General features: G+C 43.7%; 2 protein-coding genes across 2 annotated transcripts in view; one reads left to right on the top strand and one right to left on the bottom strand.

The window, feature by feature from the left end:
- The first annotated feature begins 477 nt into the window (after positions 1-477).
- On the top strand, positions 478-8,891 carry VIM (vimentin). The gene is made up of 9 exons (XM_082296550.1): positions 478-1,067; positions 1,253-1,313; positions 5,329-5,424; positions 5,565-5,726; positions 6,218-6,343; positions 7,064-7,284; positions 7,377-7,420; positions 7,812-7,897; positions 8,382-8,891. The coding sequence occupies exons 1-9, from the start codon at positions 526-528 to the stop codon at positions 8,421-8,423; spliced, it is 1,380 nt and encodes a 459-aa protein (XP_082152676.1). The 5' UTR covers positions 478-525; the 3' UTR covers positions 8,424-8,891.
- An 11,058-nt stretch (positions 8,892-19,949) lies between these two features.
- Positions 19,950-27,658, bottom strand: part of ST8SIA6 (ST8 alpha-N-acetyl-neuraminide alpha-2,8-sialyltransferase 6) — a 52,385-nt gene continuing 44,676 nt past the window's right edge. Inside the window, exon 9 of the mRNA XM_082282994.1 lies at positions 19,950-20,000. The gene's annotated coding sequence lies outside the window, so the exon portion shown is untranslated. The remainder of the gene's footprint in view (positions 20,001-27,658) is intronic.

Below are 27,658 nucleotides of genomic sequence, written 5' to 3'. Positions count from 1 at the left end.
ACCTTTAGAGGGGTTTTAATAAGTTATTCGGAGTATTTTGCCAGGCCTGTGGCACAACATTAAACTTGCCAACCGCTTCTTGCGGTCACCGCGCTCACTCCGGAGGGGGACAACGAGAGGCAAAGGGGAAACCCAGCGCCCATCTCCGCGACGCCGAGGATGCCGCTGCTGTCACCCCCAATCCTCCCCGGGCGCGCCGTGCCGGGGTTCCCCGCGCCCCCTGTGCGGGCCTCCGCCCTGCCACGTCCCGCAGCCCCGGCGGAAACCTCTCGGGGCCCGGCCACAGCACAGGCTGCCGCCCACCCTCCACCGGCCGAGCCGCCCCCCTCGCCGCCTTTGTGTCCGCAGCGGCGGCCGCCGCCCCTTCCCCGGGGAAGAGGCGAGGTGGGGCGGGGCGGGCCCGGCGGGGGCGGGTTCGGGGGCGCCCATAAGTAGGGGCCCGGGCGGCGGCCACCGCCCTTCTTCGCCGCACGCCCCAGTGGTTGCGCTCCGCTCCCGGATTACAAAGCCCGCGCCGCCGTCGCTATGAGCATCAGCACGAAAAACTCCTCGTACCGCCGCATGTTCGGCGGGAGCAGCCGCCCTAGCACCGGCACCCGCTACATCACGTCCAGCACCCGGTACTCGCTGGGCAGTGCCCTGCGGCCCAGCAGCGCCCGGTACGTGTCCGCCTCGCCCGGCGGTATGTATGCCAGCAAGACGACGTCGGTGCGGCTGCGGAGCAGCATGCCGCCCATGCGGCTCCACGACTCCGTAGACTTCTCCCTGGCCGACGCCATCAACACGGAGTTTAAGGCGAACCGCACTAATGAGAAGGTTGAGCTGCAGGAGCTTAATGACCGCTTCGCCAACTACATCGACAAGGTGCGCTTCCTGGAGCAGCAAAACAAGATCCTGCTGGCCGAGCTGGAGCAGCTCAAGGGCAAGGGCACGTCCCGCCTGGGTGACCTCTACGAGGAGGAGATGCGGGAGCTGCGGCGACAGGTGGACCAGCTCACCAACGACAAGGCACGCGTGGAAGTGGAGCGGGACAACCTCGCCGACGACATCATGCGGCTGCGGGAGAAGTGAGTGTGCCGGGGGGACGCGGGTTCGGGCTGCCGGTACCTCCCGCTGCCTCCCCTCCCCTCCCCGCCCCCTGGCTTGGAAGCAGCCCTTGAACATCCCTAGCGGCACCGGGCCGGCGGGAGGCTGGGTGGGGGGGATTTGGGCGACCCCCGCTCCCTCCTCACCACTGTCTTGCCCCTTCCAGGTTGCAAGAGGAGATGCTTCAGAGGGAGGAGGCCGAGAACACCCTGCAGTCTTTCAGACAGGTTAGCAGTGGTGGAGGAGGGAGGGGCCCGAGGAGGTGGTGGCTGTGCCTGGGGCGGAGGGTGGGAGTGCGGGAGTTTGCTTTCCTTGCACAAAGAGATTCCGTCAGTTCTCACGCAAGCCCTCCGTGTTTTCTTTAGGGGGATGCTGCGGTCTGAGGGGAGGGGAGGGAAACTATTGTCCTGCTTTATCCAAGTCTAGCCCGTTTTACAAAAACCGCCCCGACGTGGAATCACTTTCCGATCCAATAAAAGTGAAAGGGGGCCATCTGCTCGCTTGGCTGAAGGGTATTAATGGTTTCTATGGGATTCACCGTGGAATGCAGATACAGGCATTATGGCAAGTGTGGTGGCAGCAGATTGAAATAATAGATCCCTTTGTGTCGGAGGGGAGGGCGCAGTGGGCTGCATTCTTACTAAATGTGTAATGGTGTGGGCATATTTCTAGCGAAATGTGTCTATTATGGTCCAGTTTTTGTACAAAGCAGAACTCCTTTTTGATGAATCACTGGCCAGTGCATTACTGGGCAACAGTTTCAAATTTAAGGTTTTTCATGTGGGTGTTGTCTGCTGACAAGAAGTAGACAATATGTTCTGTGGGGTGAGGTCTCAGGATTGAGCCTGCTTCCTCTGGGTGTCAATTAAGAACTGGAATTTAATCCTCTGTAAAACAAAGATGTTAACCTAAGAAACAAGTTATGTTAAGAGTTTAGTCTTTGTAGGATGCTGTGATGTTACCCAGATAAAGTAAAACCTACATGACAACCAGAAACAACTGTGCAAACAGTGTTTGAAAATTCTTAAGCTCAAGTTTTCACTTGTGCAAAACCAGCTTTCAACTTAGATTAAGCCTTGTTTGGACTAGGAGATATTTAGGAATGTGCCTTCTCAAAACAAGGTCTCTTCCCTAAAACTGCTGGTGTAAAACAGCATTGCTAGCATTCTTCCAGACTGGAAGTGACTGCCCGTATCTCTAGGCAGCTGGGTACAGGCTGACTTTGTCCCAGAGCTCTTCATAGGCATTAATAATAATAATAAGTACTTGATTGTCAGCATTTTCCTGGGAAAGGCTTTTGACTGTGGTATGATTATAGTCCTTGAAAGAGAGCAGGTGTGTTCATGAGCTAGTGTGGGGAAACTGAAACACCTATTCCCATTCAGAGCCTGGGAATTCAGTCTCCACTGGCGTTCTGAGGACAGAAGTTTGAAACAACAGTTTGAGATGCTACCTTAATTTAAGCTTCTGGGGTTTTTTTGAGTGCTAAGACAATTTAATATAGTGTGAAGCTCTATGAAGGAGAATTTAACTGAAGTTTTAGAGAACCTCATGTACTCTGATTCATTGCTGAATTCAGTTGAAGGATCAATTAACTTAAGCTTGGCTTTTAAATGATATTTCATATTTAATTGGTGCATTCTAGGCATGTCTGTATTTCAAAGCAGTTGAATGTTATGAAGGCTGTAGGCTTTAAAGTGAACTTGGCTTGGAGCGCATACCCCACACTCATTATCCAGCTCTTCCGTGTACTTCGGGAAGGGGTCATTCAGCAGCTCAGCCTCTAGCAGATGTGTGCATGCATGACAGTCAGAATTGGATCAGTTTAACCTCCTGAGCTGTAGCTTGTGCATAAGAAATGTAAATCATTGTCTGTGGAAACTCTACACTGAATCTACTCTTGACATAACCAGTGCGTGCTGGTGTGCTTGATTTGAACACCAGTCATACCTCATTTTTCCTTACTGGCAAGGGTGGAGTTAACATGCAGGTTTTGAAACCTAAATCTGTTTCAGTGAAAGTGAAATTAACTTCCTAGAACACTGAAGCTGAAATATCCTGTTGTGCTTTCCATTTTAAAGAAATGTGCAGCTCTTTATTAAATCATTATATTTTTCCACTGGAAAGTTGTATAGATTTGGAACACTTCAGCAGGTACTTTGCTGATCTGAGGTACCATCAAAGATACTTTTTACTTGATGGAACAGTTGTGTACTAGAGTATTTTAAAATAAATAATGAATATCTGAACTTAAGCTTTTATTTCCAAAAGCTGCCTATTTCAGAGACGGTTCAGCTCATATGTACTGAATTTTAATTTATTTTTTCTGGGCAAAGATGTGATTTTACTCGTGCTGAGGGACATACAGCATAAAATAAACGTGGAGGTTCAGTGAGTACTTGTGGTGGCCGGTTAGCCTGTGGTACAAGGGACAGAGAGTTCCTTTGGGGCAGGACAAGCATCACAGTTAGTGAGAATGTTATTTACTGCAACTTTGCCAGCTAGTCCAGCAGCAAGGAATAGGTCCTGAACCTGTGACAAGACTTAACAGGTCAGGTCCTGGCTAACAGGAGATTTGTCTGAGGTAAAAATGGATGCTCAATCCTTCAAACTGTGTGGCTTGCATTGAAGAATCTCCTAGAATAAAATCAGTGCATATTCCAACTGTATGTATCTATAACTTGTACTTGTTTGTTCAGGCTACAAGTAGCTTATTCGTTTGTGTGGTTCTCCACACATCTGGGCACTACTGAAACACTGAATCTTAATGATAGGGAATATGTAAATGATAGCATATAGTAAAGTACATACCACATATTGTAAATGTCTTCAGTTTAAGTTGTTTTCAGTTTACCATAAGGTCCTAAAATCCTGTAGCTATTCTGTTGTTAAAAAAAAAAATAGCCTTCAGGGTGAAGATTTCTTTAAAATCCTCTAGAAAATTTTGGATGTCTGGCCAATTGTGTAAACATTTTGGGTCATAGCCATGTAATTTTCTGCTAGAATGATCTTGAGGGGTTTTGGGGGGAGGAGAACAAATTAATTAGGAAATTCTTTCCCTGAACTGAAAAACGGAGCTGATATGAACTGTGGGTGTAAAACTCGAATTGATAGAAAAGTTATGGAATGACACATGAAAGGAGTGTTTTGCTGGATAACGTAAACAGAATAATTCTTCTGGAGCTAGGACCTTAGCCCAGAGTAGGAGTGATCCAAGGAAGGGCTTTCTAGGAGTCTAAAGAAAACACTCCTTTTTTCAGAAGTGCCATAATAAAGAGAGCTGCTGATTAGGAATGCTTATGCTTTGGGCAATCCAAAATAGCTTTGGAGTAAGCTGTGAGAACCTGATATGTTAATACCCTGTGAGCACAAGCATGTGGCTGTGTATGTAACTAGTGTGAAAGGAACAATCTTCCCCCTTGCAGACTGAATGCCCTACACATTCAAAATGCAGAAAGTTCCCATTCAGTGTTTAGTCTTAAGTTATGTTGTTGAACTAACTCAAGCTGCTCCCATGTAACATTCATGATGTGTCTTCTGTTATGCTCTAAATGAATTTTTGCTGTTGATTAAGACTATCTCAGTCCACCAAAAGGTGGAGTCTTTGCCAGCAACTGTGAGGGTGTAGGCAATAGTGAGTAGCTCAGTTTGTTTATGCTCATACCTTCTTTTTCTCAAGGGAGATCTGTTGACCTGCATGAAGTAAATGCTGCAGTTCCTATACATACCTCACCAGCTTTACAAGTATGCTTTAAAACTGTGGTCTGTGGACTTAAGGGACTCTGTCCTTGGTCACCAAGGAGTCCATAAGTTAAGCCCACTGATAGGCATGAAGGCACATGTGTTGCACTTTTAAGACCCACTGAAAAGTGGAAGTTTGCAATTGCAAGACTAACTCTTTTTCAGTGTAGTCAAGCTAGAAGTGCTTGCTGCTGACTTCTGACTCAAGTACTTGTAGGATTTACACCCACCATGATCTGTGTGCTCTTGATCATGCTTAGCAGCATGTCAGCAAAAATGATGTAATCAACATAAGTGGTATGGTTTGCAAATTCACAGTGAAGGTGTATATATTTGTTTAAGGCTGGGGTAGGAGATGGCAAAAAGGTTTTTTTACAGCTTTTGATTTCCTATTGTCTTGTCAGAAAGCTCAGATGTAGCATCAGTCTGTATGCTGCTGAACTTGCTGTAAGACTTTTCTACATCCGTTTTGTAAGATTATGAATCGTTCTCTCTCATCAGGATGTTGACAATGCCTCTCTGGCACGTCTTGATCTTGAGCGCAAAGTTGAGTCCCTGCAAGAGGAGATTGTCTTCTTGAAGAAGCTTCATGATGAGGTAAGCTGAGAAACAAGGTCTGTGTTCAGATGCAGACTGTCTAGCAAGGAAGCTCTTTGCTGGTTCTGTCCCAGAGTCTCCACCTGTGTATGATCTGTGTGCTTTCGTGCAATAATGTTGAGTGTCTGCTTCTCTCTAAGGAAATCCGAGAATTGCAGGCCCAACTCCAGGAACAGCACATCCAGATTGATATGGATGTTTCTAAGCCTGATCTTACTGCTGCCCTGCGTGATGTTCGCCAACAGTATGAGAGTGTTGCTGCTAAGAATCTTCAGGAAGCTGAAGAATGGTACAAGTCCAAAGTAAGTAAAATGCATCAGGCACTGGAACTAATTGTATGTAACAGCTTTGCTGTAGCACTTGCTGTTCCCTCAGTTGCTCTAATGGACATGAACCATAACCATGACACAAAGTCTTACTTTAAATCCTAGTCTGGGAGGGGTACAACTGAAAACATTTTGTGCCATAACTACAGCATCAAAGTAATGGGTGCACATTGGCAGTCTTCCCTGTGCTTGTACCTGAAAGCAGATGTTGGATGAAGTACTGGAGAAATGAGTGAAAAAATGATGAAAAGATGGGAAATGTACAGGGTGGGAAAACAAGTATGAAAGTTTGCCATGAGTTCTAATATAACAATTAGAAATAGGCATTTAAGAGTAATGCTAATGTTTAAGCATTTCAGGTGCTAATCCTTGTAATACCTTCAGTTGCCCTCAACTGCTGTGTCCGCAGAAAGTCTCTTTCACCATTTCTGTTGAAGGGTTATGCTAACCAGACTGGGGCTTTCCAGTTTGCAGATCTCTCTGAAGCTGCTAACAGGAACAACGATGCCCTGCGCCAGGCCAAGCAGGAAGCCAATGAGTACCGCAGACAGATCCAGTCTCTCACCTGCGAAGTTGATGCTCTTAAGGGAAGCGTAAGTAGAAGACAGCAGTTGTTCTTCTTCATTGCAGCTTTAAGCACTGCACTGCAGTTTAACTGTGAATTTGGATGTGAATGCAGGTCATCTGCCATGCAATTCAGCAGTGTATTAGTACTTTTGAAAAGGATGCTATGGGCTCAATTTGTTTGCATGCACAACAGTGCACTGGCTAGATTGATACACTGAACTAGTCTTACTAAAGCTGTAAACAATGAGTTCATTCTCTTGATATACTATTCACTGTTTATTTAGCAGTTTCTGAAAGTGTGTATGCCTTGTCTGTGAGGTACAGCTAAAGTTATAAAAAAAAACCTTCAGGAGCAGTAAAATGTGCACATTCTGCTGTTGCTAGAACGTGACTGCCTTAAGGACAGGATTGAAATGGATTTAACAGTGTTTAGCACACCTGCAAATCTCCTCTAGTAAGGACTGCCTGCATGCTGACTTGAACTGCATGTGTTGGGCTTACTGTAAAGGATGGCTTTGCCACCTAGTAGAGCAAATATGTGGCACACCTCAGATCACGTAGCAGAATAACCCTCTTTGACTTGGCAAAGGGAAGATAAGGATATGACCAATTTGGGACATGTCTGGGGATTTTCAGAAAGTATGCTAATGTAACACAACTTTCCCTTTTTTAAAATGTTAAGGATCTTGAGGGTGGGGAAGAATGACTGAACTGCAGCAGTGCTGGATTTCACTATTCTCTTCCAGAATGAGTCCCTGGAGCGCCAAATGCGTGAAATGGAGGAGAATTTTGCTGTTGAAGCTGCTAACTACCAAGACACTATTGGCCGTCTGCAGGATGAGATCCAGAACATGAAGGAAGAGATGGCTCGCCATCTCCGTGAGTACCAGGACCTGCTGAATGTAAAGATGGCCCTTGATATTGAGATTGCCACCTACAGAAAACTGCTGGAGGGTGAAGAGAGCAGGTAATCCCATGCAGATGCTTTTCTAAAACCAGTAATTACTGGAAGATACTTTATACCCATGTCCGATTTTATCCATTTCTTTTTTCCTTCAGGATTAACATGCCTATTCCAACCTTTGCTTCTTTGAACCTGAGAGGTAAGCTGTTTCTGCTATTTCAGTTTAGGCAGTTGCTCTATCATTAGCATGAGGGTTCTGGATAGTTCCTTTTATGCTGGTTTTTGAACTTGTATAAGTGCAGTTGGTTGTGAATACTCTTCTTGGATCCAACTACAGTATTTGCAATTATTTAATCTTGGGTGGTAGCAGCTCTTTTGTTCCTGGACACATATTTTTAAATATTGGTACATAGCAAGTAATGAGTTTGGATACCTGCTGAAAGTGCTTTAAGGGGCACAGAGAGAACATGTAGAAGACCTGGCTTATACTAAATAGGATTCTGAAAGTAGACACTAAGATCTGTTACACCTCATTTCTTTGAGGGGGCACTTCATCTAGACTATTGGTAATAATAAATCTTCTTCTGCAGAAACCAACATTGAGTCTCAGCCAATGGTTGACACTCACTCAAAGAGAACACTTCTAATTAAGACCGTCGAAACTAGAGATGGACAGGTTGGTGGTAACTTTCAATTTTATTTCTATGACAGCTGGTTACCTTAAATTCTTAAGTTTGTCTACTGCTTACTGCAGCTTGTACGTGGTAATAAGTATTGAGTAGAACAGCAATTGGCACTCCAAGCTGTGTGACGGAACATGTAGGTATAGAAAACAGGATTATCTGGAAAAAATCAAAATTCATCTGATAGTAAAACCTTAAGTTGCTGACTGTTACTTGTGTATTGATTATTTAAGTTCAGCTGACATGTGGCAGGAAACACAGGTACTTTACTTGCCTAGGATACGTTGCTGTTGTTAGTGTAAGTAAATAAAACTTAAATTATTTCTGTATGCTATTTACAAACTAGAATTTCTCATAAGTGAGAGCTGATACCTGCTTGGTCACATTTTGGAAGTGGATGTTCCACTTCTAACTCTTAAAAAACCCACAGCAATCTTCCTACTAAAACTTAATGCAAGTGTTTGTGTTTTTCATTAGGTTATTAATGAAACTTCCCAGCATCATGATGACTTGGAGTAAAGCTGAAGTGACGATGCATACTTACTAAAGGAGAAATTCTTACCAGCAAGGTTGAAAAAGTCCATGTCTTAAAGGAAGAAACAGCTTTCAAGTGCCTTTCTGCAGTTTTTCCATGAGCGCAAGATGATTATGCTAGGAAATAGGTCTTAGATCTTACAAACTGACTCCCCCTGAAGGATTAGAGTTTACAATGGAGCCTAGTTTACAAATAGCAATATCTTGTGCTGCAATACTGTTTTTAAGTATCTGAATTCAATAAAACTGCTTTTTCCAGCACAGTATGAGCAACCTGTCGCTACTTCAATAAATCTTTGGAAAATGGCTCTTGATGTGTTCTAATTTGTTAACTTCATGAGTTTCTGGAAAGCCATAACAACATAATGCTGGAATTATTATACGGTTGACATCTCTAGTACTGGCTGTGTGGAATGCTGTTTTTTCAGTTTAACTAGATAAACTGTCTTACTCACTGCTTAGGTTTTGGAACCAATTAAAATGGATTATAACTGGCAGATGCATAATGTATTATGATATTTCTTATCACTTGAATAAAATACTTCAAGCTAATAAAAATTAATCTTGCTTCCATATACTAGTTAATGCAGTTACTAAATGTCAGAATGCCTGAAGTACCTTAAAACTTGGCTTTATAAAACACAGTAGTTATGTAGCAGAGAAATAGTTCATGTGAGCCCTTATCTCAGACAGCACCTTGCAAAGTTAACAGCTGACTTGGTGCATTAACTTATTTTTCCAGGAAAAACTAGTTCCCAAAGGCATGTTGGTATTACAGAAGCTAAATGAAGGCTTTGCCCGGCGTGGGGGTTAGGAGAGACTAACTTGCCTTTTTGCTGACAATTCCAGTATTTAAACCCCTTTTACAAAAGGAGAGCCACCATGCTTGGTGTTCTCTGCTGAACATCAGTGTAAATGCAAGTTCCACTCTGCTTTGCCATAAGTCTTCCAGGAAGCAGTAGTGGAAGTCCTCTTTGAATACTTAAGTTTTCTTCTGCAGAGCAGCATACTTGTCAAATTTAAACACAATAAAGACCCGCAGCACAGCCCCATGAAAATAGCTACTGTGTTCTGTATTACATCCGTAAAGCCTGCTTTCTGTAACTCTTTTACTGAGGTACAAATTTTCTGGAATGAGTAAATGCAAACTGAAGTTGTTCAGTAAATATGAATAGCATTCAGAGTAAGGGTAGTACTTTCATGTTGTACAGACACTCTTGCTAGCAGCTTGGAACTGAGCTGTAAGAAAAACTTACTGTTGTCTCCATCTGACAGGGATGGAAACAATTTACTCCTTTCCCATCCTTGTTCTTACCCTTGCTCAAGTGTGTGACTAACTGGATGCAGTGCAGGCACTGGAGGGGGTATGGGGGCAGTAGGACTCTGCTTTTCTTATTCCAGTTGCTGGCAGCACCAGGTTAGGAGTCCTGCAGCCAGGATACTGAAGAGGGAGGTGGGCAGTCCCTGGGGTGTGCTGAAACCCTCTGCAGCTCCAACACACAGGCATCCTGAAACCTGAAGGTGGAGCCTAGGCATGAGGGCAGTTTACATCTTTGAGCCACCCAGGGAGAAGAGGCTGCTGAAGTTCTTCACAGCAGAAAAGCACCTGAATTTTCAAACAAGGCATGGTGCTATTCTTACCCCACTTTTCTGTAGTAAGTGTTCAAAGAAGACTTCAGCCTCCCACTTCCCATCAGGCCAGGGGGGAGTTTCACTGTTGCACTAAACATGGGCTGATGATACATGTAAATCCATTAGGCTGGGAAATGTCCCTGTCCAGTTTGGTGCTTTATGTGCTTCCCAAGTGAAAAGTCCTGCAGCTGATGTTTGTTCTGATGATTCCTTCATGCAAAAGGGCCAGAAGTGACACTGAGGAGGGTGCCTAGACCCAAGCCTCAGCCACAGCTTTTGCCTCAGCAAAGCAGAACAGAGTCAACTGGTCCACCACATAGAGGGTAGGATAGTCTCTCTAGAAGTTGAGAGTGAACTCAGCATTTTTCATGTTGCAGAGATTACAGACACCAGGTTTTCTACTACCTTTCAACATCCAGACTGATAAAGCACAAATGAGCTTGCATGGGAAGTCTTTTCTGTGATAATGCCAGCTCTGGGCATGTGTAATATCTCATTTTGAGCCCTTTATAGGCACAGGTATCAACAGCCTTTTAGGGCAAGTGTGGAGTAAGGGGCTGATGTCCTGCCTGTTGCAGGCTACTTAGGTATTTCTCTGGATCTAGGTACTGAAAAAGTTGAGCCAGTGCTAAATGTAATTTCTTGCAGCTAAAGCAATGGGAGAGCCCTGGTTGGTGGCATCTGGCAGCATGTGGGTAGGGAGAGCCATCTCTACTAGGGGCTGGTGGGGACCCTTGGTGGCTCTGGACAGAGACCCACAGCACAGTGTGCTTTTTGATATATATGTACATTGACCTCCGTAGGCTGTGATAGTCGTTCAGATGTTGCTCCCCCTCTGCCACCAGCTACCTGGCTCAATGCTTTCTGCTGCCTTTGATTGCTTCACTCAGTAGATAAAAGAAGTGCCTGTATCAAGCACTGACTGCAGCAAAGGAGTTATTCCTGGCTCTTCAGTGTTTGGGGTTACTCAGAATACAGACAAGCATGTGGCAGAGCTCTCAGTCCTGGGAATAAATAGGAAAATAAATAAAAATAAATAAACCTAGTTGCCTAGGGGACAAGGAGATTGCAGGAGACCTCAAAAACCCACGCTCCTGCAAGTGCGAGAGCACCCTCATGGTGGAGAGTGGACAGTGGCTGTATAAACTTCTCAGTGTTTGATCAAGGGACACCAGCCTTATGCTCGTATATAATTACTGAAAGCTGCTAAGTGTTGAGCCAGCAGCTGACCTCAGAACTGTATTTCACATCCCAATAACTGCAGGCAGCAGTTGCACCAAGTGGGGCAGCCCCCACCGATGGCTGGGTGCTTGTCCTGCCCTCCAACAAGCCCCATGAAGCTGCTTCCCTGAGCATACATATTGAGTGCCTCCAAACTGTTCCTACAGTCAACAACATTAATCCTTCAGATGACTGAGAATCCTCATATTCAGTTTATTTTGCCTCATGTAGCCAGAACCTTGTTTTCCTTTTTTAAATTTTTTTAAATAATCTTGCAAAACATGGAAACTGTTACCAGAGACTCCATATTCCAAGCCCCTGGGAATATGTAGCTAATGCAGTTCTGCCATCCAGATGGTCTGCTTTAGTATACAGCAAATGTATTCTCCTCTCCTCTCCTCTCCTCTCCTCTCCTCTCCTCTCCTCTCCTCTCCTCTCCTCTCCTCTCCTCTCCTCTCCTCTCCTCTCCTCTCCTCTCCTCTCCTCTCCTCTCCTCTCCTCTCCTCTCCTCTCCTCTCCTCTCCTCTCCTCTCCTCTCCTCTCCTCTCCTCTCCTCTCCTCTCCTCTCCTCTCCTCTCCTCTCCTCTCCTCTCCTCTCCTCTCCTCTCCTCTCCTCTCCTCTCCTCTCCTCTCCTCTCCTCTCCTCTCCTCTCCTCTCCTCTCCTCTCCTCTCCTCCATCTCTCCCTTGTCTAATATTTCATTGTTGAACACACTGGCTCACAGAGTGCTTGCAGTTCTGTCCCAGCCAAAGGCTCTGGCCTTCTCTCTTGCCCTCCCCGTGTCAGCTCTTTTCAGTTGTTACATCTGTAAATGAATCTGGTGCTTTCACTGGTGCCCTACTGTGCTGGGTGGGAACATCTGTATTTTTTTAAGTGCAGGGAGGAAATACCTTCAAGACTGCTCTGAGGTTCTGAATGTTTAACTCTGAGGTTAAATTGCTCGGGATGCTTGGGCTGGCACCTGCTGGCAGCATGGTGGAAAGCTGTCCATCAGTGCTGGCAGTGGGGGCTGGCCTCACTGGGCCTCAGGCTGCAGGGTGCTGCCTCATGAACTGACAGGGGTCTGGGCAAAGCTACAAAAGCACCCAAAAGCAGGAACTTTCAGAAAACTGCTCATAGGAAACCACTCATCCCAGCCCATTTTGAAACTTCCCAACTGGGGCCTGGGCCAAATCCCACCAGGCTAGGCCCAGCACCTGTGATTAGAGCACTTCCAGGCTCACATTCAAAGTCCTGTTTGCAGGTGCAAGGTCCCACATGTAGGTGGGTTACTGGGCACTTTGAGACTGGTCTGTTTTCCCATTAGTCATTTAAACATATCGTGTAAATTCTCAATCACCTTTAGGCACCCATGGAGCATGGAGACACTTGTGGCTGACATCCCTGTCATAACTCTCCCTGTTGGTGGCAGTCACCAAGGACCCAAGGCTGTGAGGAGATCATGTCCAGCTGGAGCACACCTGGTGTTGGGAGGGTCCTGCTCCTGGCCATGGCTTGCTTATGCCAACTGCTGGAAGGGAAGGCAACCAGAGGATATAAATCCCATGTTTGGAGAGGATGAACAGTTGAGTGGCTGGATAGAGAATTTTGCTGGTGCCCTAATAAGTATTGGAGATTTTAATTATGAAATCCTTCCACAGGGGAAAGGAAGCCTGGATATTAAAAAAAAAAAAATTAAGTAATTTGCATACAATAAACTGCTCTAAGAGACATTTACTCAAGTGCAATCACGCATGCAGAACTAGGAAGTGCCAAAAATAAAATTATATCTTCAGTCTTCATTTGGTCCCTTTATGCTCATGCATAATCCTACAGATTTGAGCTGCAAGCCCATGGACCTTGTTTCATGCAGTGTGCACACCCAACAGCACTTCAGGAATCACCACTGCTCACTGCTAGAGCATTACAGATCCCCCGCCTGCGTGTTTCCCCAGTTCATCTGCTTTAAAGAGTCCAAATTTTTAATTTCCTCTAGAGAAGCCTCTGTTGTTCTTCATGATCCTTTGCAACACCTCTGTGACAGGTGGGGTATTGTCAGCTCTATATCAAACGGGGCCATGGAGCACTGCAGTCAAGCTCAGAAGTGGAAGCCAACCTCAGGGGTCCACTGGGAAGGTGGTTAGCACTGTGTAGTTTTAAGGCACTTACTGATTTCACGTCCAGGTATTTTCCCAGTCTAGATTTCAGATTAAGTCCCCACAAAATGAAGCTCACACATTATGGGGTACCAGTGTAAAACACAGTTCAAGTGAAATTCTCAGCTTCAGCCAGGAAAGCTATAGCACAAACACAGAAAAATCTGTTTCTCCAACAGCGTAGAGCTACCTTAGCTATAAGACCCTTTTCCTCTCCACAGCATATTGCATCCTTCATTCCACGTTCCCTCTTTCTGCACTAAGGGCAGCAGTGCTCTGGCTAACAGGCCCCTCACAACCCAGTCCAAGGCCATTCCCTAGACCAGAGGGAAAAGTTGCTTGTGGGCTTCCGTCCACAGCAACCAAACTCATTGCCTCAGGAAAGGGCAAATCCACAGCAGCCACATCTCTGCACAGTGGGGTGTCATAGTTTCCATACAAATGCCTCAGCCTGACATTTTGGGCTGGTTTCTTTTCCAGAGATGTATTGCAGCTGTCTCCCTGTGGTGGATGACGTGAACTGCAAGGCAAAGACAGCCTGCATGGAGACTTTGTTCTGGCTGGTGGATTCTTGCCTGCAGTGAATGATACAGGGTGGATGGTATGGCTCAAAGGGAGAGACACCGCTTTCCCCAAGAATTGTCCTGCAGTTATTCTCTGCTGCTATCTGCGAGGCAGGAAGCTGTCTCAGACTTGAGAGACAGCATATAAATACATTTTCAGGATGGAGAAGAGTGGTAGGTTTAACCTGGCCAGCAGCAAAGCACCTACAGAAATGCTTGCTTCTCCTTGTCCCTGCCAGTGGGATGGGGAACAAAAAAGGAAAAACCAAAGTAAGGAAATTTGTGAGTGGAGATAAAGACAATTTAATAGGTGAAGAAAAAGTGGGGGAAAACTCCAGGAAAAATAAAGGCAATCACACACGATGCTCCACAGCCAGATGGAGGCCCAGCTGGTCTCTGAACAATGGCCACCTTGGAAGCCGTCCCTCTTGGTTTACTCCAGTACTTTATTGCTGATGGTTGAGCTGATTGAGCATGACATTGTAAGGTATGGAATATCCCTTTGGCCAATGAAGGTCATTTGTCCCAGCTGTGTTCCCTCCCAGTGTCTTTCCCACCCTCAGCCAGACTTCTTGATGGGTCAGAGTGGGAAACAAAGAGAAAGCCTTGATGCCTTGCAAGCACTGTTCAGCAACAGGCAAAATATCGGTGCACCACCAACACTGTTTTAGTCACAAATCCAAAGCACAGCACCCCCAGGGCTGCTGTGAACACAGTGAACTCCATTTTGGCCAGACCCAGTCAAGAATCTTGCAGAAATTCAGGTGGGGGTGTGTGTCTTTGTACCTGGCGGTGGGATGGAGGCCATATACAAGATCTCAGAATGACCTAGATTCAAAGTCCGTATTTTCCAAATTAAGGAGAAGGTTTGAAACCCAAACCTCCCAACTGTCTTGGGGTGACTTTATGAAGTGTATCCCATATTGCTGCCCTATGCCCAGAAATTAATTTTTGTGCCTTTCTATGCCTTTAAACTGAGCCTGAGAGGGGGAAGGAAAAACTGAGCAAAACTTTTTCAAAGCAGTTTGCAGCTTGTTCAAGGTCACACAGGAAGCGAGGAAGCACCCGGCTTGCTGTTTTTTCCAGTCAGCTTTTGGCCAGTGGTTCAGCTTCTTTTTCTCTGGAGAGAGACTGAGAGTTGAATTTCTTTCCTTCCCTGGAATTTCAGATTTTCTCCCTTTTCCATGGGAGTGCTTCAATATTAGAACACATCAGGAGGACTTTCCACCGAGCACAGAGGGCCTGGCCCTGGGCCAAGCCCCAGCTCCGAGGAGACCAAAGGGAGGACTCTGACACTTCCCCAGGTTTTTTCTCCACAGTGAGAGGTTTTATTGTTTAGCATTATTTTCCTTTTCCCGTGTGTTTGTTAAATAAATAGTTTTATCTCCTTTACTTTCCTTTGAGGAAAATTTATTTTTCCCGAACCTGGTGGGGGAAGGGTGGTTGTGCCTTCTCTCAGAGGATATATTTCTAAATTTGGCCAAATCAGAACACCAACTTAAGACACCTTATAGATTTCATGGGTGTCTGAGGAATGTATGAGCTAGAAGATCTCTGCCCTTTTATACAACCACCTTTATAATACATGGAAGAGTGACTAATATGGGGAGGTTTTGCTGTCTGAAGCACTCCATGTGCAGACCAGGTTTCCATTCCCATTCCTAGCTATTGTTTAAATACTGAAAAAATACCTTGGCTCCCACCTACTGTAAACCATTACAATAATATTTTTAAGGTTTATTTTGCAAATTGGAGATGGTAATTACAAACATACCTTCTGCTCCAGCAGTCCTTCTTTGATGATGCTTGCTGGAGTGCATGACAGGTTTCCTGCCCCCCAGCTTTTCCTCTCAGCCCTTAGTGTCCTGCAGCTGGGTGGCTGTGGAAGTGTGTTTCTGTACCACACAAAGTACTTTCCATGATTGGAACTAGTTGATCTTTAAGGTCCCTTCCAACCCAAAACATTCTATGAGTCTATGATTCTCTACTCACTCTCCTCTAGCACTTCTGCATGGTTCAACATCTATAGTGCCTTCTCATCCGGAAGTCATCCTGTATCCCTAATAATCCTCATCACTCTGTTCCTCATGCTAGTTCTGCTATGATCTATTTAAAACAAGGTGACTAAGAACATGTGATCTTCAAAATGTGCATTGGAGCAATACAGTGACATAATGAGAACTCCCGTTTTATGCTCAAAGTAAGTAAAAATATCCTAGCTACTTTTTTGATCACTGCTCAGTACTGGGCTGATGTTTCCAGAAAGTTATCCAAAGTGACTCAAAGATCTATTTCCTAAGGACTAATAGCTATGAGTTATTTTTTCTCCCACTTTGCTGTCATTGACATTAAATTTTCATTCCCCATTTGATCACCCAGTTATCTAGGAACACAAAACCCTTCCGCATCTTTGAGCTCAGCATTAATACTGATTGCCCTTTTTTCTTTTCTCAGCCTGCCAGACAGCCTTGGGTAGGTCCCTGGGGAATGTATTGAATGGTAAAGTCCAATGTACAAATACTTGTGGCAGCCCACTGACAGCTTCCTTCCACAGTGAAGGCTCCCCATTATTTCTGTCATTTCCTGCTTTCTAGCTTAAAACTGGGAGAACACGACCTTTGTGTCTCTTAGAAATTTGAAGTGATTGTTATGCAAAGGTTTTTGACAAAATCTTCCATCTGCCCCACCCTTACCCACAAATCTTGTATAATCCTATAGATGTTTCCACCACATCCATGAGGTGTGACTTCCCCAGGAAAAAATGCATGAGGGATCCTACCCAGCACAGCTGCTCTCACAGTTCCTCCTGACCTTGCCAGGTAAAAACATTAGCATTATTGCTCTCTAGATTTCAGCATCGCCCTGGAGCCTCTTTTTAAGAGCCTGAAATGATAGCAAGCATTGTCTATTCTTCTGACACCAGGTGCATTGCAGTTCACAAATTAGCAGCTTCTTGCTGAGTTGCTGCAGAGCTGTTTGATGGTGGCCATCCTGCCTTCTTCTTACCTGTCAATGTATTGATTTGTTTCAAGACCTTTTCACTTTGAGATTGTTCTTTGTCTGCCTCAGGGGGCTTCTTCACCTTTTCCTTAATGAGCTGCATTCATCTAAGATTTTTTTCTTATTTTTGCTGAGTAATCTTTCTACTTCTTGACTATCTCACTTGAAGCTGCACTGAATTTCTGGCAGACATCATGGTTTGGATGTGCTTAAAAGTGTTTTTTTTATTAGCAACTTGCCACTTGAACAGGTATTTGATCCGTCTCATTAGAGATCTACTTTTCAACTGCCAGATTTTCCTGGGTTTCCCATTTGGACATGACTTTTGTCAAATTCTAGTAGTTCTTTCCACTGTCCTTTTAAACTTGGGTGGTGTTTTTCTGTGAGATTTTTTGTTCCTTCTCTTCCTTTTCCTTTTCTTTTTCCTCTTCCTTGAGGGCTTTTCAACATGATGGTGGGCAGTTCTCAGTATAATATGGTGTCATGGTTTAACCTTAGCTAGTAACTCAGCACCACACAGCCACTTGCTTGCTCCCTGCCCCCTCACCCCTGGTGGGATGGGGAGAAGAATCAGATAAAGGTAAAACCCAGGGGGTGAGATAAGAACAGTTTAATAATTTAGATAATGTAGAAAATATTACTACTACTACTACTAATAATAATAATTACAATGAAAAGGAAGATTACAAAAAGAAAAAAAAAAAACGAGGAGTAAAAGGAGAAAAAAAGTGATGCACAATACAATTTCTCACCACCTGCTGACTGATGCCCAGCCTGTCCCCGAGTTGAGCTCAGCCTCTCTCGTTCAACTCCCCGCAGTTTATATCCTGAGCATGAGATTCTATGGTGTGGAATATCCCTTTGGCCAGTTTGATCAGTTGTCCTGGCTGCTCTCTGTCCCAGCTATCTCCTCACTTTCAGAGCATGAGACACTGAAAAGTCCTTGGCTCAGTGCAAGCACAACTCAGCAACAACCAAAACATCAGTGTGTTATCAACATTATTCTTATATGGAATCCAAAACACAGAACTATACCAGATACTAGGAAGAAAATGGACTCTATTCCCACATTGAAACCAGGACATAAAGTGTCTCAAAAAATATCTTTGTGTCTAATCAGCATTTTCATATTTTTGGCTTCTAGGGTTTGTTGTGGTTTTTTGTTTGATTGTTTTTGGGGTTGTTTTTGTGTGTGTTTTGTGCAACTGCTATATCCCCTCCACCACTAACCTCTCCACTTCCCTCACAGGCTGTAAATTACTTGTCTCTCTCTGTCCTTTGCAAGATATGTTTTTAGGTTTTCTCTTCTTTAACCCATAATTCTCTAGCTGCCTTTTCCTCTGTAGGTAGTAGAGTTCCTATGTACCTAACTGAACTTGGAGCAATTGATTTGAACTTCACAGCATCTATTTCAGACATGAAGAAAAGCTTTCAGATGAAAGTTTGTCATTTCCCCCCAACTTTATTAGATGAACTAATAAGACACAGAACCTCTATCCACAGACCTTGACTTACTGTCATCAGATGAATAAGCACTGTAGACGCTCCCAAAATTGGCTGACAGGGAATGACTTAACCATCAGGGACTGTCCCACCTCCCCCAGCCAGGGAACAGGGCAGGCTGCTGTGGAATGACAGATGGAGCAGCCCAGCCCAAGGTATCAGGCACCTCCATGTGGAAGGAGGTGCCTGTTGCGGAGGGTGTCTGCTCTGATCAGGAAAAACCAGTAGATGAGGCCTTTCACAGCCTCCCATTCTCTGGTTCTGGTCCTCACAGCAGACTGTAGCTATAACAATACCTGATGGAGGAAGAGCACAACCTTGGAGGTTCCTGGAGAGTATTGATGAAAACATCCAGACCCAAGGGATAGAGAAGCCAGTAGGGAGAGGTGCCCTGTTGTATCTCCCACTTATAAAGAAGGGAAGGCTCCCTGAGGATGTGAGAGTCAAAGGCTGCCTTGACTGCAGTGACCAAGAGATGGTGAAGTGAAGAACCCTGAGAGGAGACAGCAGGGCAAAGACCAAGATCCCAGCCTTGGCATTTAGGAGAGAACATTTTGACCTCTTCAGGGATCTGCTTGAAAGATTCCCATGGTATAGAAGCCTAAAGGGAAGAGGAGTCCAAGAAAGCTGGCTGATACTCAGCAATCACCTTCCTTATGCTTGAGAACAATCCATCCTAAAGAATAGGAAGTCAAGCAAAAATGTTAGGGGGTCTGTGTGGATTGTAAAGGAGTTTCTGGAAAAACTCAGACCTCAAAACAAAGCATGCAGAAAGTGGAATTAGGGTCAGGTAACTTGTGATAAATGTAGAAACACCTTGTGAGCAAACAGACACTGTGAGGAAAGAGCCAAAGCCATTGGAGTTGACTCTGTCAAGGAATGTCAAGAGCAACAAGATAAGCTTCCATAAATACATAAGGGGCAAATGGAAGACCATTGAAAATGTGGGCTTGCTGCTGAAAGGGGCAGGCATTCTGGTGACACAGGACATGGACAAGGCTGAGGTACTTAATGTCTTCTTCATCTCAGCCTTTGCTAAAAAGACAAAATTCCCAGGAATCCCCAGAGACGAGTGTGAAAGATTGGAACATGAAAGGTGTACCTTGGTGGAAGAGAATCAGGTCAGAGAACACTTAAACAAACTGGACATACATAAACCCCTGGGCCCCAAGAGGATGTACCACTGAGTGCTGAGGGCGCTGGCTGATGTCATTGTAAGGTCACCTTCAGTTGTTCCTTCCCTTGCTTCTGGTGCTTCTCATATTTCCATGCAAAACAACAGTCATCACAGGCTTCTCACAATAGATCAATGTCCCTTATATTTCATATCATCAGCTGGCAGTTGGAGAGTTGCACTTTACTGCTTCACACTTAGAGATATGTTGACATTAAGGTAAGGCATTACGTGGGTAAAATCCTACACGAATAAATTCTGCATTCTGTAGTCTGAATGGAGCCTGCTGGAGCTCTTATGAGGGTAAGGAGGAGAAGCAGAGGTGGTAGAAGTGCTGCAGGATGAGAAAAGACAGATTGGTATAAAGGTTATAAAGGTTTGGAAAACCACTATTTTATGCATGAGACAAAGCAAAGAACTGAACTGGCCTTCTATCTTTGTCCAAGCTCCTTTCCATGTACGCAAAGCAATTTCAAATAGCGGATTTGCTTTTCATCTCTCAAATATTATTTCTGTTCATCCAAGAGGCCCTTCCCCAAATGCACCGTATATCGCTGGGGACCTGCTCTACACTCCAAGTGTTTTTTTCATGTAATAAATACTTGACATTTAGAAAAATCGCTTCTAAATTTACACAGTGCAGAGCTCACAGTTTGAGATTACCCTCTAAGCACCCTGAAGTGCCAGGCGCATAAATAAATATCTTTGCAAATAGATTCTCATTTATTAGCTTTGCAAGAGTACTTTCACTTCTTGGAGATGGGTGATTACTACAGGAGGAAAGAAACATTTCTGGTTTAACTTAAATAGTAAGAAAATGCAGGAGAAAGGCTGACTGAAAATGTTAAATTCTCTCCCTGATCTTTTGATATTTTCTGTCTTTGTAATTTAAATTTCGTAATAAGAGTACTATATGTCTACACTGTCCAGTTGTGCTTTATGTCATAGCCAACCAAGTATAGATTAAGCTGTGAAACAGCAGCAAGAGATAAACTGTCATTTTCAGGGACAGGAAATACGGTCTGTCTGCAGGTCATGCATGGTTTCCATTCATACAGGACATAAATAGATCTCAAGACATACTATCTACTCCCATAATACTACTGGGAGATGACCAAGCATTACTGTCCCCATTCCAAAGAGGAAATATTATAGGACTAATTGCTTTTCCATAGAGAAACCCGGGGATTGCTGTCTATTCCCACTACGTAAAGATTGAAAAGTTCCCTACAAAGGCATCCTTCCATCTGAACTGCAATGTCTCACCTCATTTCCAGGAGTGTAGAAAGCAAGAAAAGATTCCTGATAGCCATGAATTGCTTGGCACCCCTTCTCACTATCACCTGTGCATAGTGCCTGTGCTGCACAGGCTGGAGTACTGATGCAGTTAATGGTGCTCTGCAAGGATACAACCCTAACCAGTAACCAAGGTGATCTTTTCACTTACTTTTGCTGCCAAACCCCTAAACCTCTTGTTCAAACTGACTTTCTGCTGTCCGGCAGAACAGCTCTGTGATGGATGGGATAAAAGGCCTGTTTCTGACTACAGAAGACAGCCCAGATTGTTACCCTGGGACAGGCTGGATAGGCCAGGCTCTTCTTCAGTACAGACTGAGCCTTAGCAGCCAAATCCACAAGGGACCAGGGATCCTTGGACATGAGCTCAGAGCCCTTGAGCCCAGGGCCTTCAGCTCAGGGACTGCTTGTGTTTTCCCATGAAGTCTGTGAGTAACTAGCAGTGATAACCATGACGATTCCAGACTTTTGTTTTGGTCTAGGTGTGCCAGAACACTGTTTTTTGGCCAAGTCAACACTTTAGTGAAATTAAAGTAGTTTGACACTTTTTCTGACAAATGACAGATGAAGCCATGTGGAACACATTGAAGCAAAGCAGGGATTGGGGGGAGAGGTGTGTCCCTGTTAGCAAAAAATCATGGTTTTACTACTGCTTACATCTTTCTCTGAGTGTGGATAACCAGATTCAATGAATATGCTGCCCAGTCAAGCTTCATGACATTCTCTTTGTAGTGTTGTGTTACACTGAGAACCAGCTATTACTTATCTCCAGGTTCTGGCTCCATCAGGAAGATCTCCATGTCTCCCAAAGTCCCTCACAGTTACTTTATGCCTTGCTAATGAATTTATCCAAGCAAAGCAGTGAAAATCCCCAAGTGAAAGCTTTGACTTGCACTGCTAGATTGACACACTAAGCTAAAGCCAAAGTACAATCGGATTAAACCACTTTTAATGTGTCTATTCAGGGCTGCACAGCAGTTCGAGTACACAAATCCAATACTGATTCCAACAGTGAACATTTGATAAAGAGCTTTTACATTCTGATTAACTTTTTGTGACCATGAAAAATTGTTTTAGAGGTCAAAGAAATTAGGTTCACTAGGTTTGTTATTCGCAAAGGTTAATCTATACCTATTTTCTTTCAGACAGTCCTTATCAACCTGATCTCATTATATGCAGTCTCTAAGGGATGCTATACACTCTGCTCTTTAGCTACTCTTTCCCTGCTCTCCAGGTGAAATGCCACAGGGTAGTGATCAGGCCTCAGCCATGGCTGTGTATGAATAAGGTAGTGGTAGCTCAGTCTGGGGTTGCACCTGCATTTCACCCCCTCCCTCAGGGTGGAGCACTGAACTATGGGCCAGCACACACACACATTCTCTCCATAAACCAGGGAATCTAGGATTTATCACATGCTAATTTAGACACCTAAACAAGCCAGTTGTATTATACTCCACTTCTCTCCAAGACCATAAAGGGAACCCACAGTGGTGACTGAACTGTAGTGATGACACCTGCAGTCAGTTCCATGGAAACCACCTTTGGTGTCAAAATGCTTCTGTTCACTGCTAGACTGTACAGCACTGAACTCTTCAGCTGGGCCACACTCCCCTCTCTTCCTTTTCCCCTGGTCTGAGGTCACTTTGTAGTGATTTTTCGTCTCAGTTGATCCTTTGCTGTCTGACTTTTGAAATTAATATCCTCAGCAAATCATTCGGCTCCTGCAGAGCACATACAACACAATCAGTATAATTACTACATGTCACACCTCAGTTGTCACTTCACTTTAATGGACTGCAAGTAAGATGAACTTGAAAAATGCTCTAAGTTAATGTTCTTAGAGTTCCTATTTTAGACTCTTCTGAAAGATGTTACATGTATTCCAGAAGAGAGATTTCATCCTAGAAATTATCTGTATTACAGTGAAGTGAATAGGGCCAACAGAGTTCAGAGCTCTATGATCAACACTGTTGAAAAAACATTCAATGTAGATAGGGAAAGTGTAGGACATGATGGGACAGATCTAATAAATGTAGGTGTTTATGATGTAGGAATGTATATATAAAGTAGTCACCCTGACTATGAAGGAGCCTTCTGCACTTAAGGACCATGGACCTTGGCATACAAGTCTCCCTACCCTGAACTGGAGACTGTGGGTGGTGAGATGAGTCTGGGGCTATTTACTCCTGTCACCTCACTCAGCTTTACAGCAAGGTGAGGTGCCCATCTACCTCCCACTCTCGCCCATTCAGTACTTCAACATGTTTGGCTTTTTAAAAAGCAGTTATTTTACACCCACATTTGATGGAGAACTGTGAATTCAATGCCAGAGTACTGAAGTCTTCCATTTTAGGTCACTCCCTCTGCCACTTAATAATTACACCCCCTCATCCTTCCTTTGTAACGTTTCTCCATGATGTGTCACACACAAGCATATCCAGAGTATGTTAAACTTTGTCTCTTACTCTTCTACTCCAATGCCTCAGAGAACAAGAACATCATTGTCTTTTTTTTGATCCAGCCTTGAAGCCTTTTCTGAGAGTGCAAAAACCTTTATTTTTTTTCTTTTCTTTTTTTTTTTCTTTTTGTCATTGTTTTGTTTTGTTTTGTTTTGTTTTTTAAAGAGAACCAACTAATTTAAAATCCAGCCAGGTTGAGTCCTTTTGCTTCTCTTTTATATCATAATCCAACTTCAGGACATTCACTGAGGCAGCATGCCACCACCCACCTCAACTCCTTCCCCTCCTACAGGTGACTCAGACCCATCATTCCTACCTTCCAGGCAGGAACCCGAGTGTGGGGGTTGGTAGCAGCCCAGAGGCAGGAGCTGTGCCCATGCTCTGTTAGAGGGCACACACAGTGGGAGGCTGCAGCCCACTCTTGGGATCCTGCTTGGTATCAGAGCAGGTGTTGCACAATGCATATTGTTTCAGAGAAACTATCAGTATTAAAGGGGCAGTTCAAACTGAGGGACCTTTACTGAATGATTTTACTTTATTAAAACTCTACACCTAATAAAAGAGCAATTTTCGGCCTTACAAGATTAAAAGCTAAACAAAAAGAACCGATGTCCCTGCAGGGTTGGATTTACATAAGCAGCATTGTGCTTAAAATTCAGAATATTTTTGCCTTAAAAGTCTCTCAAATTACCTAGTAAAAGTAATTTCAAATGTGAAAGTTATTCAATTTCTAATGCTTATATATTTTTCCCAGCACATCCAGCATTTCTTACTCCAATGACAGCAGCAGTATGTGAGCTCCTGGACTAATTCAGTTTTGCTTCCCTGTGCTGTAGAAAACAGACAGCAGCCTAAATTCAGTCCTCGCTGTGGCCTCTTTTTTTTCACTAACATGATAAAAGATCTGAAGTGCTATACTTAAGAACTAATGCTTTCATTATGGTATTTCTATTAACCAGATGGCTCCATCTATCAGTCTGCAGTGGCCATGAGACCTTAACATTCCTATTTAGTATTAATTTGCTCTGGTGCAGAGTGAGGATGACAGACACTTGATACAGGATGGAAGAAGCAAGCTAAAACTTAGCCATGTATCTCAAAACCCAGGCATATGTAGTTACCAAAACATGGGCATACTGGGATCCTTGAGAAGGAGGCAATCTCTCCCCACCTTTTAAAATGCTGATGATTCCTCAGCCCATATGTGTATTTTTCCAGCTGCTGGCTGTGCTGTGGCTGTGATCCCAGATCCCCTAGCCCACTGCTGTGGCTTTCAGCTGGTGGACTTTGGCCATTCTCTTCTTCTGGACTAAGACAGTGCCCTCATGTTGTAAAATCTTCACATGACACTTCTTGCCTAACAGAGGCAAGAGGAAAACTTAACCTGCTCTTGAACCATATAATTGCTCTTCGGAGCATTGCCTCTAAAGCCCTTCTAACACCAGTGACCAAGCATTTCCTACAGCAGGAATGCCATCTTGATGGTAGGTGCCCTATCCCTAGGAGCATGGCCTGTGCTTGGTGTGATCCAGAGGTACAACAACTAACGTGACAGGCATAACCTCAGTGCACAACCACTTCCCTCCCACTCTCCTCTTGTCCAGCTCACTTTTCCCAGATTGCTTCCCTTCTAAACCAGGTATTAACAAAAAGGCAATGCTTTGTCTACGGTTGCACTCAGTTGTTCTGTGCTTGGAACAAGCAGTCCTAATCACTTGGCAGTGCTCTCTTTAAACACTGGCTGTTCATAAATATTTGAGATGGCTAAGCTCAATCTAAGACACTTTCCTCAGCAGAAATCACACTTCTGATTTAGAACTTGCTCTGATTATGAGGACACATTTGCATCTGCATCACTCATATATGCAATTCCAGCTATCAGCACAGCAAACAAAAGAAACCCTTTGGTTCTGATCATCAGTGAAAGACTCATGCACTGTGGGAAGGAGGTAGGCCACAAAGATCCAGATCTTAATCTTCGGGCAGAAGCCACTTGATGGTCCATGAGCCCAAATAAAAGCTTTCCGCTCTAAACCTCTGTTCTGTCTGCAATAAAATTTGGCAGTTGCAGTTCAGTCCCTAGGGGGCCCTAAAGGATAACAGTCCTCCTCACCAAACAGCTGCATGTACATATTTGACCCAATTCAACGAGGCAGTCAGCTTCTATTTGGAGAAGTCACAGTAAGCAGCACAGTTGTTTTACAGCTGCCTTCTGCCCAAAAGTAAAAAGTAAACATTCGGAAGGAAAATTCTCTCTCTGAACTTTATCTGTTTGAAATTCATTCACTACAAGCATCTTTGTATGTGACCGAAACCTATATTAAGAAAAAATCCCAACACAAGCGACTAAAATATACATAGAAATCTACTAGATACACATCTATCAGACATGTAGGTACTTTGCATAAAAAAGTATTTTATACAAAGTCAGTATTTTGTATAAAAGATTTTTTGCATCTATAGTTTAAACATTTTCCATTAATCATTGTTTTTGAAGCATTTTCTTATTCTTAGAGATAGTTTTCAAATTTAAGAGCTATTTTCAGAGGAAGATGGTAACAATTGTGTTTTCTTGTTTGGTTCCTTTCCTTGTTTGACATTTCTTCAATAAGTAATTTTTGAAAAGTATTTCAAGTCATTAGAAGTAGCAAAAGAAGATGGTTAATTGTGTTGCCATTCAAGAACACAAAAGACTGAAACCACTTGAAGGTACCATTTAAGCAAGAGATGTTTACACATGCACCAGTGCCCCAACCCCCTATACCTGCTTTTAAGCAAAGCTTGCTTTCTTCCTTGCACAATCTTAAGGAACTGTCCGCATTTCTACTGTCAGTTGCTGATACTGTTCCAGAGGATTCAGACTAATGCATTTCCTATGCTGCTGGCCTCAGGAGACATATTTTTGATTGTTTAGTCTCAGAAATTCACAAAAGAAAAAAAAACCCACCACAATTATGCCTAATAAGTCTTTATTTCCAAACATAAATTGCAAAAATATTCTATTACAGAACAGGTAACAAGTACAGAATTCTAAGTATGCCTTGTAACAGTGAAACCATTGCCTCCTTGACAAAAAAATCAGCAGGCACTTAAAACATGAAAACAAAGTACAAATTAAATCAGCTGTAACAAATGACTCAACAATACAACTTCATCTTGTTTTTCTGTAATAAAAGCACACACACGGCTGAGGGGCTCCTGCCTCCTCCTAAACCCTGCGCAGAGACATTTCTATATTATGCTGCACACATTCTACTCAGACAATACCAAGTTCACATCTGAAAACATAAATAAATTCAGCACTGAGAGAATTTGAGGAACCTTTTTGGAACAGCAGTAGCAGAGCCTACACTAGTAGCTTCGCAGAGAGCTTGGTGCATGTGGAGGAGCACAATTATACCAGCTCCATGGGGGAATAAGCTCTGCTTTGACAATTGCATTGGAAAGAATGGAGCTCAAATGAATGCAAACAATACACATTTTAAGAGACAACAAAACCTCTGGGCAAAAGCTAGCATGGTAACTTTAAGAAATTACATTATGACACATGGATGAGTCTCTGAAAAGAAAAGCCACACATTTGCCATCCCTGAGGAGCAGCCCTGCGTAGGACCTCTCCATTCACCTGTTTTGTCACTTGCAGATCTTGAACTAAATCAGAAGTGGAGGTTGCCTCTTAGGCCTATCTTAGAAAGGTAAATCTAAGATGCAAGTGTCCACATGACTAACAAAAAAACTCCTCCAGAAATCAGTCAAATACCCTTAAAATTATTTTGGCTTGTATGACTGGTTTTTTAGGTGACATTATGTAACTTTCCACACACTTTACTCCGGTGGCATTAAAAAAGAATAATGTTTAAAATAATTTTAATTAGGTACTCAAACAAAAGAATATCAAGAATATTAACATAAAGAATACATATAAAGCTACTATATAAATAGTGCATATAAAAATGCAGAAATGTTAGCTGCTACACTTCAGTGTCACAAGAATGGGTTTGTATTGTAAACACTGACAATAAATACACCAGGGAGGAGGTGTTTTTAGGGGTATCTCACAGCCAAGCCAAGAGCTGAGAAGCCTAGCATGTTGTTGACCTACAGACTTGCTGTAAAGAATCTCCTCTTGTCAGGGATGAAAGTGAATTGTGAGGAATTTAAACTCAGCAATATTGACAATAGATCTATCCTGTCACAACTATTTGCATGATTCATTCTGATGGGCTCTTGCCTTGAA

This window comes from Coloeus monedula (genome assembly GCF_965178545.1).
Source record: "Coloeus monedula genome assembly, chromosome: 1".
Lineage (NCBI taxonomy): Eukaryota > Metazoa > Chordata > Aves > Passeriformes > Corvidae > Coloeus > Coloeus monedula.
This window is presented reverse-complemented; position numbering and strand designations above follow the sequence as displayed.

What these genes read in the sequence shown, in the direction of transcription:
- VIM (XM_082296550.1), top strand. Translation starts at nt 526, where the DNA reads ATGAGCATCAGCACGAAAAACTCCTCGTACCGCCGCATGTTCGGCGGG. An exon ending in CCCTGCAGTCTTTCAGACAG is followed by an intron (nt 1,314 to 5,328) that starts GTTAGCAGTGGT and finishes CTCTCTCATCAG; the next exon opens with GATGTTGACAATGCCTCTCT. An exon ending in TGCTTCTTTGAACCTGAGAG is followed by an intron (nt 7,421 to 7,811) that starts GTAAGCTGTTTC and finishes CTTCTTCTGCAG; the next exon opens with AAACCAACATTGAGTCTCAG.